The 13,049-nt window shown below is 63.9% G+C and overlaps 1 protein-coding gene across 1 annotated transcript in view; it reads left to right on the top strand.

The window, feature by feature from the left end:
• LOC125181800 (1-phosphatidylinositol 4,5-bisphosphate phosphodiesterase beta-3-like) overlaps nucleotides 1-13,049 on the top strand; it is a 37,216-nt gene that overhangs the window by 11,764 nt on the left and 12,403 nt on the right. Inside the window, 10 exon segments of the mRNA XM_066989185.1 lie at nucleotides 337-346; nucleotides 349-436; nucleotides 2,244-2,342; nucleotides 2,344-2,408; nucleotides 3,931-4,077; nucleotides 6,172-6,329; nucleotides 7,363-7,445; nucleotides 8,403-8,487; nucleotides 11,496-11,655; nucleotides 12,887-12,985. Of these exon segments, the coding sequence (XP_066845286.1) occupies nucleotides 337-346; nucleotides 349-436; nucleotides 2,244-2,342; nucleotides 2,344-2,408; nucleotides 3,931-4,077; nucleotides 6,172-6,329; nucleotides 7,363-7,445; nucleotides 8,403-8,487; nucleotides 11,496-11,655; nucleotides 12,887-12,985 (994 nt within the window).

Raw genomic sequence — 13,049 nt, 5'->3', positions numbered from 1 at the left:
CAAAAAAACCTTTGGGGCCCCAAACCTTTGGGGTTCCCCAAAACCTTCTGGGATCCCCCAAAAACCTTATGGCCCTTCCCCAAAACCTTCGGGGTCTCCACAAACTTTTGGGGCCCCCCAAACCTTCAGTGCCCCCCCCCCCCCAAAAAAAATTTTGGGGTCCCCCGAACTTTTGGGGACCCCCAAAACCCCCTCCCCTTTTCCCCCACCTCCCCCCGACCCCATTCATTTCGGGGACCCCGCAGCTTTTTGGGGAGGTTCTGGGGGGCGCGGGGAGGACCGGGGGGGGGTGGGATTTTTGGGGGGGGGCCCCCTAATTTTCGGGGGTGCCCCCAGGCGGACGCGATCCCCCCGAGCAGTTCCCCCTGGAGACCTTCACCCACTTCCTGACCAAGCTCTGCGTGCGCCCCGACATCGACAAGATCCTGCTGGAGATGTGGGCACCCCAAAAGGCTTTTGGGGTTTTTTTGGGGGGTTTTGGGGAGTCCCTGGGGGTTTGGGGGGGCGTTGGGGTCTCGGGGTGCCCCCGCACCCCCATTTTGGCCATGGGGCGCCCCCAAAACTTGCTGAGGTTTGGGCGGTGCTATGGGGTCTTCGTAGGTTTTGGGGTGCTCTGTTGGGTCTTGTGGGGTTTTTGGGGTCCCCTTTTCAATTGGGAGTTTTTGGAGGGGTTTTGGGGTGCCCGTGGGGGTTTTGGGGTACCCCTGAGACCCCAGTTTTGGCCATTGGGGGTCCCCAAAACTGGTCGTGGTCCCCTATGGGTTGGGTGATGCTATGGGGTCGTTGTGGGTTTCGGGGTGCTCTGTTGGGTCTTGTGGGGTTTTTGGGGTCCCCTTTTGGGCTGGGGGTCTTGTGGAGTTTTTGGGGGACCCCTTGGAGTTTTGGGGTTCCCTGGGGGTCTTGGGGTGCCCCCACATCCCGATTTTGGCCATGGGGCGCCCCCAAAACTTGCTGTGGTTTGGGGCGGTGCTATGGGGTCCTTGTAGGTTTTGGGGTGCTCTGTTGGGTCCTGTGGGGTTTTTGGGGTCCCCATTTGGGCTGGGGATCCTGTAGGGGTTTTGAGGTGCCCGTGGGGGTTTTGGGGTGCCCCCTACACCCCAATTTTGGCCATGAGGGGCCCCCAAATCTGGCTGTGGGTTGGGTGATGGTAAGGGGTCCTTGTAGGTTTTGGGGTTCTTCTTGTCCCTATTGGCTCCTATGGGGTTTTGGGGGTCCCTGTTCGCTCCGGGGACCCGGGGGGGGTTTTGGGGTGCCCGTGGGGGTCTTGGGCTGCCCTGAACCCCGATTTTGGCCATGGGGGATCCCCAAAACTGGTCGTGGTCCCCTATGTGTTGGGTGATGCTATGGGGTCGTTGTGGGTTTTGGGGTGTTCTATTGGATCTTGTGGGGTTTTTGGGGTCCTCTTTTGGGCTGGGGGTCTTGTGGGGTTTTGGGGGACCCCTTGGAGTTTTGGGGTTCCCTGGGGGTCTTGGGGTGCCCCCACATCCCGATTTTGGCCATGGGGGGCCCCCAAAACTTGCTGAGGTTTGGGCGGTGCTATGGGGTCCTTGTAGATTTTGGGGTGCTCTGTTGGGTCCTGTGGGGTTTTTGGGGTCCCCATTTGGGCTGGGGATCCTGTAGGGGTTTTGAGGTGCCCGTGGGGGTTTTGGGGTGCCCCCTACACCCCAATTTTGGCCATGAGGGGCCCCCAAATCTGGCTGTGGGTTGGGTGATGGTAAGGGTTCCTTGTAGGTTTTGGGGTGCTTCTTGTCCCTATTGGCTCCTATGGGGTTTTGGGGGTCCCTGTTCGCTCCGGGGACCCGATGGGGGTTTTGGGGTGCCCGTGGGGGTCTTGGGCTGCCCTGAACCCCGATTTTGGCCATGGGGGATCCCCAAAACTGGTCGTGGTCCCATATGTGTTGGGTGATGCTATGGGGTCGTTGTGGGTTTTGGGGTGCTCTGTTGGGTCTTGTGGGGTTTTTGGGGTCCCCTTTTGGGCTGGGGGTCTTGTGGGGTTTTTGGGGGGACCCCTTGGGTTTTGGGGTTCCCTGGGGTCTTGGGGTGCCCCCCACATCCCGATTTTGGCCATGGGGGGCCCCCAAAACGGGCTGTGGGTTCGGTGATGCTATGGGGTCCTTGTAGGTTTTGGGGTGCTCTATTGGGTTTTATGGGGTTTTGGCGTCCCCGTTTGGATTGGGGTTTCTGCGGGGGTTTTGGGGTACCCGTGGGGGTGTCGGGGTGCCCTGACCCCCTCCGTCCCGCAGCGGGGCGGCGGGGAAGCCCTACGTCAGCCTGGAGCAGCTGCGGGAGTTCGTGAACACGCGGCAGCGGGACCCCCGCCTCAACGAGGTGCTGTTCCCCCCTGAGCCCCGAGCAGGCGCGGCAGCTGGTGGAGCGCTACGAGCCCAACCGGCAGTTCCGCGAGAGGGGTGAGCTGGGGGGTCCTGGGGGGTCCTGGGGGGTCCTGGGGGGCTTTGGGGTGCTTGGAAGGGGGCTTTGGGGGGTCCTGAGGTGGTGCTGGGGGGCTGGAAGGGGGCTCTGGGGGGCTTTGGGGGGTCCTGAGGGACTTTGGGAGGTCCTGGGGGGTCCTGAGGGGCTGGAAGGGGGCTTTGGGGGCACTATGGGGGGTCCTGAGGGGCTGTGGGGGGTCCTGGGGGGTCCTGAGGGGCTGGAAGGGGGCTTGGGGGGACTATGGGGGCCGGGGGGTCCTGAGGGGCTGGAAGGGGGCTTTGGGGGGACTATGAGGGGTCCTGAGGGGCTCTGGGGAGTCTTGGGGGGTCCTGAGGGGCTGGAAGGGGGCTCTGGGGGACTTTGGGGGGTCCTGAGGGGCTGTGGGGGGTCCTGGGGGGGGTCCTGAGGGGCTGGAAGGGGGCTTTGGGGGGACTATGGGGGGTCCTGAGGGGGCTTTGGGGGGTCCTGGGGAGTCCTGGGGGGTCCTGAGGGGCTGGGAAGGGGGCTTTGGAGGGGCTATGGGGGGTCCTGAGGGGCTTTGGGGGGTCCTGGGGGGTCCTGAGGGGCTGGAAGGGGGCTTTGGGGGGACTATGGGGGTCCTGAGGGGCTTTGGGGGGTCCTGAGGGGTCCTGGAAGGGAGTCCTGGGGGGGTTACATGGGGAGGCTCCTTATGGGGCGTTGAGGGAGTCCTGAGGGGGTCCTGAGGGGCTGGAAGGGGGCTCTGGGGGGACTATGGGGGTTCCTGAGGGGCTTTTGGGGGGTCCTGGGGGGTCCTGAGGGGTCCTGAGGGGCTTTGGAAAGGGGCTTCGGGGTGGTCCTGAGGAGGCTTTGGGGGGGCTGTGGGGGGTCCTGGGGAGGGCTTTGGGGGGGGGGCTTTGGGGTTTCTCGGGGCGTTCCTGGTGGAAATCGGGGATGGAAGATTCGGGGTTTGGGGGCCGATTTCACCTCTCAGAGCTTTTGGGGGGGTCTCCGGTTGATCCGGGGAGGGGGGTGAAGCAGTGGGGGGGGGGTCTCACTGTGCCCCCCCCGTGTCCCCCCCCCCAGACCAGATGTCATGGAGGGCTTCGGGCGCTTCCTGGGGGGAGGAGAACAGCATCGTGCCCCCCGAGACTCCTGAGGGGCTGCAAGGGGCTTTGGGGGGGACTAGGGGGGGTCCTGAGGGGCTTTGGGGGGTCCTGGGGGGGGTCCTGAGGGGCTGGAAGGGGGCTTTGGGGGCGCTATGGGGGGTCCTGAGGGGCTTTGGGGGGTCCTGGGGGGGTCCTGAGGGGCTGGAAGGGGGCTTTGGGGGTCCTGGGGGGCTTTGGGGGGACCGTGGGGGGTCCTGGGGGGCGCTTTGGGGTTTCTCGGGGCGTTCCTGGTGGAAATCGGGGATGGAAGATTCGGGGTTTGGGGCCGATTTCACCTCTCAGAGCTTTTTGGGGGGTCTCCGGTTGATCCGGGGAGGGGGTAGAAAGCAGTGGGGGGGGGTCTCACTGTGCCCCCCCCGTGTCCCCCCCCCAGACCAGATGTCCATGGAGGGCTTCGGGCGCTTCCTGGGGGGGGAGGAGAACAGCATCGTGCCCCCCGAGACCCTGGGGCTGCACCAGGACATGAGCCAGCCCCTGGCCAGCTACTTCATCAACTCCTCCCACAACACCTACCTCACCGGTACCCCGAATTTGGGGGGGCGGGGGGGGGGCCCTGGGGGTCTGGGGGGGGGCCTGGGGGGGCCCTGGGGTGCCTGGGGGGGTCCCTGGGGTGGCTGGGGAGGGTTTGGGGGGATTTTGGGGGGTTTCTGGGGGGTTCTGGGGGGTTTTGGGGTGGCTGGGGAGGTTCGGGGGGGTTGGGGGTCCCTGGGGTATTTGGGGGGGGTCCTAGAGGGTCCCTGGGGTGGCTGGGGGGTCCCTGGGGTGGCTGAGGGAGGGGTTGGGGGATTTGGGGGGGTTTCTGGGGGGTTCTGGGGGGTTTTGGGGTGTCTGGGGGAGGTTCGGGGGGGTTGGGGTTGTCTTGGGGGGGGGTTTGGGGGTCCCTGGGGTATTTGGGGGGGGTCCTAGAGGGTCCCCGGGGTGGCTGGGGGTGTCCCTGGCATTGGGGGGGCTTGGGGGATTTTGGGGGGGGGGGTTCTGGGGTGGCTTTGGAGGGGGCTTGGGGTGGGGGGTCCCTGGGGTATTTGAGGGGGGGTCCTAGAGGGTGGGGTGGCTGGGGGGGGCGGGGGGATTTTGGGGGGGGGTTCTGGGGGGTTTTGGGGTGGCTGGGGGAGGTTCTTGGGGGGTGGTTTTGGGGATCCATGGGGTATTTGAGGGGGGGTCCTAGAGGGTCCCTGGGGGGGCTGGGGGGGGGCTTCTGGGGGGTTCTGGGGGGTTTTGGGGTGTCTGGGGGAGGTGGAGGGGGCTTGGGGGGGGGGTGGGGGGTCCCTGGGGTATCTTCCTTGAGGGTCCCTGGGGTTTCCCTGGGGGGGGGGCTTTTTTGGGGGTTTCTGTCTGGGGGAGGTTCGGGGGGGGTTGGAGTGTCTTGTCTTGGGGGGGGTTTGGGGGTCGGGGTTTTAAGGGGGGGTCCTAGAGGGTCCCTGGGGGGGCTATTCCTGGCATGGCTGGGGGGGGCGGGGGGATTTTGGGGGTTTTGGGGGGGTTTTGGGGTGTCTGGGGGAGGTTCTTGGGGTGTCTTGGGGGGCGGTTTGGGGATCCCTGAGGGGGGGGGTCCTAGAGGGTCCCTGGCGTGGCTGGGGGGGGTCTTGGGGGGATTTTGGGGGTTTCTGGGGGGTTCTGGGGGGTTTGGGATGTCTGGGGGAGGTTCGGGGGGGGTTGGGGTGTCTTGGGGGGGGTTTGGGGGTCCATGGGATATTTGGGGGGGGGTCCTAGAGGGTCCTTGGGGGGGCTGGGGGGGTTCCTGGCATGGCTGGGGGGTGGGTGGGGGGATTTTGGGGGGTTTTGGGGGGGTTTTGGGGTGTCTGGGGGAGGTTCGGGGGGGTTGGGGTGTCTTGGGGGGCGGTTTGGGGATCCCTGGGGTATTTGGGGGGGGGTCTTAGAGGGTCCCTGGGGTGGCTGGGGGGGTCCCTGGCATGGCTGGGGGGGCTGGGGGGATTTTGGGGGGTTTCTGGGGGTGTTTTGGGGTGGCTGGGGGAGGTTTGGGGGGGGGTTGGGGTATCTTGGGGGTGGTTTTGGGGATCCCTGGGGTATTTGGGGGGGGTCCTAGAGGGTCCCTGGGGGGACTGGGGGGGGTCCCTGGGGTGGCTGGGGGGGGGGGCTTGGGGGGATTTTGGGGGGTTCTGGGGGGTTTGGGGGTATCTGGGGAGGGTTCAGGGGGGCTTTGGGGTGTCTTGGGGGGGTTCGGGGGGGTTTGGGGGTCCCTGGGGTATCTGGGGGGGGTCCCTAGGGTATCGGGGGAGGGGGTCCCAGAGGTATTGGGGGGGGGGTCCCTGGGGGTCTTTTTGGGGGGTCCCTGGGCTGTTTTGGGGGTCCTGGGATATTGGGGGTGGGGGAGGTCCTTGGGGTGTTTTAGGGGTCCCTGGGGTACCTTGGGCACAGTCCTTCATTTTGGGGGGGGGTCAGGGCTTTGGGGGGGGTCTCCCCGTGGATTTGGGGGGGCCCCGACGCTGACCCCCCCCCCCCGCAGCGGGGCAGCTGACGGGCAGCTCGTCGGTGGAGATGTACCGCCAGGTCCTTGGGGGGGGGGTCCTTCATTTTGGGGGGGGGTCAGGGCTTTGGGGGGGGTCTCCCCGTGGATTTGGGGGGGGCCCCGACGCTGACCCCCCCCCCCCCGCAGCGGGGCAGCTGACGGGCAGCTCGTCGGTGGAGATGTACCGCCAGGTCCTGCTCAGCGGCTGCCGCTGCATCGAGCTCGACTGCTGGAAGGGGCGCCCCCCCGACGAGGAGCCCTTCATCACCCACGGCTTCACCATGACCACCGAGATCCCCTTCAAGGTGACCCCCCCAAAAAGTTTGGGGACCCCCCCAGGGATCCCCAAAGTGCCCTGACCCCATAAAACCTACACCGACCCCATAAAACCCACACAAGACCCTATAGCACCCACCCAGCCCTTCATCATCTAAGGTGTCACCAAGACCCTTGAGATCCCCTCAAGGTGACCCCCCCAAAAAAGATTGGGGGGCCCCAGGAGCCCCCCAGGGACCCCCAAAGTCCCCAAACCCCATAAAACCTACACCGACCCCATAGAACCCACCCAGACCCTGTAGGACCCACCCTGACCCTATAGCACCCCCATCCCTTCATCACCCACGGCTTCACCATGACCACCGAGATCCCTTCAAGGTGACCCCCCAAAAAAGTTTGGGGGGCCCCGACCCCCCCAGGGACCCCCAAAACCCTCTAAAGCCCCCCAAACTGCCCAAACCCCATAAAACGTACACCGACCCCATAAAACCCACACAAGACCCTACAGCACCCGCCCAGCCCTTCATCATCTAAGGTGTCACCAAGACCCCCGAGATCCCCTTCAAGGTGACCCCCCCAAAAAGTTTGGGGACCCCCAGGGACCCCCAAACGAGCCTGACCCCATAAAACCCACCAGACCCTATAACACCCCCAATCCCACTGCACCCAATGCCTCCCCCCCTTGCAGACACCCCAAAACCCCATGGGGACCCCAAAACCCCATAAGGACCCCCCCCAAAACCTTATGGGGTCCCCCAGAACCCCATAGGGACCCCCAAAACCCCATGGGTGGTCCCCAAAACCCCACTTGTCCCCCAAAAACCCATAGGGGCCCCCCAGCCCCCCATAGGGACCCCAAAACCCCATGGGCACCCCCAAAACCCCATGGGGTCCCCAGAACCCCATAGGGACCCCAAAACCCCACAGGCACCCCAAACCTCCCGGGCACCCCGCTGCAAGCACCCCAAACCCTACCCGGGGGGGTCCCAAGACCCTATTTGGTGTTGGGGGGGGGGGGGTCGTGGGTTTTGGGGTCCCCCCTGAACCCCAAAATTTTTGTAGGAAGTGATCGAGGCCATCGCCGAGAGCGCCTTCAAGACGTCGCCGTACCCCGTTATCCTCTCCTTCGAGAACCACGTGGACTCGTGAGCACCCCAAATCCTTTAGGGGCCCCCCAAAACCCCCCAGGGACCCCCCCCCAAATCCTTTAGGGCCCCCCCAAAATCCTGTAGGGCCCCCCCAAATCTTTGGGGTCTCCCTTAAAGCTTTGGGATCCTTCAAACCCCCCCCTTTGCTTTCTCCTAAAGGTTTTGGGGTCCCTCCCCCAAATCCCCTGGGGTCCCCCCAAACCTTTGGGGTCTCCCCCAAATCCCCTGGGGGCCCCCTAAATCTCCAGCCCCCCCCCCCAAATCCAAGGGACCCCCAAAAGCCTGGGCTCTGCCGAACTCAAACGCTATGGGGTCACCCCAAATTCCCCGTGGGGTCCCCCAAAACCCCCATGGGGTGACCCCCAAAAACCCTGTGGGGTCCCCCAAAACTCCCCATACCCCAAAAACCCTATGGGGTGACAACCCCAAACCCTCATGGGGTCCCCCAAAAGCCCCCGTGGGGTCCCCAAAACCCCCCTATACCCCCAAAGCCCCTGTGGGGTGACCCCAAAACCCCTATGGGGTCACCCCCAAACCCCCATGGGGTCCGCTAACCCCCCCCCCATACCCCAAAACCCCTATGGGGTCCCCCAAAAACCCTATGGGGTATCCCAAAATCCCTGTGGGGTCCCTCAAAGCCCCTGTGGGGTCCCCCAAACACCCTACGGGGTCCCCCAAAAACCCTATGGGGTCCCCCCAAAACCCTATGGGGTCCCCCAAATACCCCAGGACCCCCCTCAAACCTATGGGGCTCCCCAAACTCCCAGCCCCCCCCCTCCCAAACCTTTAGGGTCCCCCCCAAAAAATAATAGGGTGCAGGCATTGGGGGTGCCTGTAAGTGGAAAGCAACCCCCCAAAACCCTGTTTTTTCCCCCAAAACGGTGTTGGGGGGGTCGGGGGGGGGTTCGGGGGGATTTGGGGACCCCAAAATGCCCCCCAAATTCCCCCCCCCAGGGCCAAGCAGCAGGCGAAGATGGCCGAGTACTGCCGCAGCGTCTTCGGGGACGCGCTGCTCATCGACCCCCTCGACAAGTACCCCGTGAGTTTTGGGGGGGCCGGGGGGGTTTTGGGGTGCTGGGGGGGGGGGCGGGGGTCCTGGGGGGGGGATTTGGGGGTCCTCAGAGGGAGTTTTGGGGGTCCTGAGGGGAGTTTTGGGGTGCTGGGGGCATTTTGGGGGGTGCTGGGGGGGGGTTGGGGTTCCCTGGGGGGTGTTTTGGGGGGGGCTGGAGGGAGTTTTGGGGTGCTGGGGGAAGTTTTGGGGTCCTGGGAGGGAGGGTTGGGGGTCCTGGGGGGGGATTTGGGGGTCCTCGGAGGGAGTTTTGGGGGGTCCTGGGGGAGTTTTGGGGTTCTTGGGGTGGGTTTTGGGGGGTCCTAGGGGAATTCTGGGGGTCCTGAGGGGAGTTTTGGGGTGCTGGGGGCATTTTGGGGGGTGCTGGGGGGGGGTTGGGGTTCCCTGGGGGGTGTTTTGGGGGGCTGGAGGGAGTTTTGGGGTGCTGGGGGAAGTTTTGGGGTCCTGGGGGGAGGGTTGGGGGTCCTGGGGCGGGATTTGGGGGTCCTCGGAGGGAGTTTTGGGGGGTCCTGGGGGGAGTTTTGGGGTTTTTGGGGGGGGTCCTAGGGGAATTTTGGGGGTCCTGAGGGGATTTTGGGGGGGCTGGAGGGAGTTTTGGGGTGCTGGGGACATTTTGGGGGGTGCTGGGGGGGTTGGGGTTCCCTGGGGGGTGTTTTGGGGGGGCTGGAGGGAGTTTTGGGGTGCTGGGGGAAGTTTTGGGGTCCTGGGGGGGAGGATTGGGGGGTGCTGGGGGAAGTTTTGGGGTGCTGGGGGCAGTTTAGGGGTGCAGGGGGGAGTTTTGGGGTGCTGGGGGTGGATTTGGGGTTCTGGGGGGTTGTTTGGGGGTCCTGGTGGGGGATTTGGGGGTCCTCAGAGGGAGTTTGGGGGGTCCTGGGGGGAGTTTTGGGGGTCCTGAGGGGAGTTTTGGGGTGCTGGGGGCATTTTGGGGGGTGCTGGGGGAGGTTGGGGTTCCCTGGGGGGTGTTTTGGGGGTGCTGGAGGGAGTTTTGGGGTGCTGGGGGAAGTTTTGGGGTCCTGGGGGGTTGTTTGGGGGTCCTGGGGGGGGATTGGGGGTCCTCAGAGGGAGTTTGGGGGGTCCTGGGGGGAGTTCTGGGGTTTTTGGCGGGGGTCCTAGGGGAATTTTGAGGGTCCTGAGGGGATTTTGGGGGGGCTGGAGGCAGTTTTGGGGTGCTGGGAGTGAGGGTTGGGGGTCCTGGGGAGGGATTTGGGGATCCTCAGAGGGAGTTTTGGGGTTCTTGGGGTGGGTTTTGGGGGGGTCCTAGGGGAATACTGGGGGTCCTGAGGGGAGTTTTGGGGTGCTGGGGGCATTTTGGGGGGTGCTGGGGGGGGGTTGGGGTTCCCTGGGGGGTGTTTTGGGGGGGCTGGAGGGAGTTTTGGGGTGCTGGGGGAAGTTTTGGGGTCCTGGGGGGGAGGATTGGGGGGTGCTGGGGGAAGTTTTCAGGTGCTGGGGGCAGTTCAGGGGTGCAGGGGGGAGTTTTGGGGTGCTGGGGGTGGATTTGGGGTTCTGGGGGGTTGTTTGGGGGTCCTGGTGGGGGATTTGGGGGTCCTCAGAGGGAGTTTGGGGGGTCCTGGGGGGAGTTTTGGGGGTCCTGAGGGGAGTTTTGGGGTGCTGGGGGCATTTTGAGGGGTGCTGGGGGGGGGGTTGAATTGGGGTTCCCTGGGGGGTGTTTTGGGGGGGCTGGAGGGAGTTTTGGGGTGCTGGGGGAAGTTTTGGGGTCCTGGGAGGGAGGGTTGGGGGTCCTGGGGGGGGATTTGGGGATCCTGGGAGGGAGTTTTGGGGGGTCCTGGGGGGAGTTTTGGGGTTTTTGGGGGGGGTCCTAGGGGAATTTTGGGGGTCCTGAGGGGAGTTTTGGGGGGGCTGGAGGGAGTTTTGGGGTGCTGGGGGAAGTTTTGGGGTCCTGGGAGGGAGGGTTGGGGGTCCGGGGGGGGGATTTGGGGGTCCTCGGAGGGAGTTTTGGGGTCCTGGGGGGGAGGATTGGGGGGTGCTGGGGGAAGTTTTGGGGTGCTGGGGGCAGTTTAGGGGTGCAGGGGGGAGTTTTGGGGTGCGGGGAGGGGATTTAGGATTCTGGGCGCAGTTTTGAGGGGTCCTGGGGGGGGGGGGGGTTGAGGGTCCTGGGAGGGAGTTTTGGGGGTGCTGGGGTGGGGTTGGGGGTGCTGGGGGAGTAGTTTTGGGGTCCGGGGGGGAGTTTTGGGGTACTAGGGGCAGTTTTGGGGGATTCTGGGGACAATTTAGGGGGGGTAGGGTTGAATTTGGGGGATTCCGGGCTGGATTTAGGGGGGAGTAGGGCTGAATTTTGGGGTTTGGGCTGGATTTGGGGTAATAGGGCTGAATTTGGGGGTTCTGGGGACAATTCAGGGTGTATAGGGCTGAATTTTGGGGGTTCAGGTGGGATTTTGGGGGTAATAGGGCTGGATTTGTTTTTTGGGGGGGGGGGACAATTTAGGGGGGATAGGGCTGAATTTGGGGGTTCTGGGAACAATTTAGGGTGTATTGGGCTGAATTTTGGGGTTCAGGCTGGATTTTGGCATAATAGGGCTGAATTTGGGGGTTCTGGGGACAATTTAGGGTATATAGGGCTGAATTTGGGGGTTCAGGATGGATTTGGGGGGTAATAGGGCTGAATTTTGGGGTTGCAGGGACAAATCAGGGTATATAGGGGTGAATTTTGGGGTGCCGGCTGGATTTGGGGCAATAGGGCTGAATTTTGGGGTTCAGGCTGGGTGGGTAATAGGGCTGAATATTGGGGTTCTGGGGACAATTCAGGGTGTATAGGGCTGAATTTGGGGGTTCAGGCTGGATTTGGGGATAATAGGGCTGAATTTGGGGGTTTGGGGACGGATTTGGGGCCGGGGGGGGGGGGGGCTCGGTGCGGGTGTCGGGGTTGGGGTTCCCCTATTTGGGGTCCCCTCTGGGGGAATTGGGGTTTCGGGGTGCCCGGTTTCGGGGTGCCCGGTTTCGGGGTGACGGGGTGCCCCCAGCTGCAGCCCGGGGTGCCGCTGCCCAGCCCCGAGGAGCTGCGGGGCCGCATCCTGGTCAAGAACAAGAAGCGGCGCCCGCGGCCCCCCCCGGCCCCCCCGGGACCCCCCGAACCCGGACCCCTCCGGCGCCGCCCCACCGAGCCCGGCCCCAGCGACGCCGGTACCCCAAAACCCCACCCTAAGCCCCCAAACCTTCTGTTTCTGCCCCAAAACCTCTCCTGTGCCCCAAAACCTCGTGTTCCACCCCAAAAACTCGTGTTCTGACCCTAAAACCTGCCCTGGAACCCCAAAACCTCTTGTTTCTGCCCCCAAACCCCGCCCTGTGCCCCAAAACCTCGTGTTTCTGCCCCAAAACCCCGCGCTGTGCCCCAAAACCTCGTGTTTCTGTCCCCCAAAACCCCACTCCGCACCCCAAAACCTCGTGTTTCTGCCCTAAACCCCCTCCTGTGCCCCAAAACCTCGTGTTCTGACCCCAAAACCTCGTGTTTCTGCCCCAAAAGCCAACTCTGCACCCCAAAACTTCGTGTTTCTGCCCCAAAACCTTGTGTTCTGACCCCAAAACCTGCCCTGGTGTCCCAAAACCCCACCCTGCACCCCGAAACCTCATGTTTCTGCCCCAAATCCCCTCCTGCACCCCAAAGTCCCCTATTCTGACCCCAAAACCTGCCCTGGCACCCCAAAACCCCACCCTGTGTCCCAAAACCTTGTGTTTCTGCCCCAAAAGCCCGCTCCGCACCCCAAAACCTCATTTTTCTGCCCCAAAACCTGCCCTGGCACCCCAAAACCCCACCCTGCGCCCCAAAACCTTGTGTTCTGACCCCAAAACCTGCCCTGGTGTCCCAAAACCCCACCCTGCACCCCGAAACCTCATGTTTCTGCCCCAAATCCCCTCCTGCACCCCAAAGTCCCCTATTCTGACCCCAAAACCTGCCCTGGCACCCCAAAACTTTGTGTTTCACCCCAAAACGCCTGCATGTACCCCAAACCTTGTATTCTACCCCAAAAGCCCTGTTCTGGCACCCTAAAACATCATCGTCCACCCCAAAACCTTGTGTTCTGCCCCAAAATCCCTGTCTTTGCACCCCAAAACCCTGTATTCCTTCCTGGTACCCCAAAACCTTGTATTCTTCCCCAAAACACCCCCCTGCATCCTAAAACCTCATATTTTGCCCCAAAACACCGCCCTGCACCCCAAAAGCTTGTGTCACCACAAAACCTTGTGTTTCACCCCAAAACCCCACCCTCGCACCCCAAAACCTCTTATTCTGCCCCAAAATACCCCCCTGCACCCCAAAACCCCGTGTCCCACCCCAAAACACTTCCTGCACCCCAAAACCCCTCCCCCTGCCCCCAGGTTTTGGGGTCCCCCCTCACTGCTTCCTCCCCCGCAGGCCCCCCCGCGGGAGAGCCCCCCGAAAGCGGGGTCCCCCCCCCGGTGCCCAATGGGGACGAGCGGCCCCCCAAATTGGCTGAACCCCGAAAGTCCATCGGTGAGGAAATGGGGGGGCTGGGGGAGTCGGGGGGGAATTTGGGGTGCCCAGGGGGATTATTGGG

Source organism: Anser cygnoides, unplaced genomic scaffold, assembly GCF_040182565.1.
Source record: "Anser cygnoides isolate HZ-2024a breed goose unplaced genomic scaffold, Taihu_goose_T2T_genome scaffold_43_1, whole genome shotgun sequence".
Taxonomy (NCBI): domain Eukaryota; kingdom Metazoa; phylum Chordata; class Aves; order Anseriformes; family Anatidae; genus Anser; species Anser cygnoides.
This window is presented reverse-complemented; position numbering and strand designations above follow the sequence as displayed.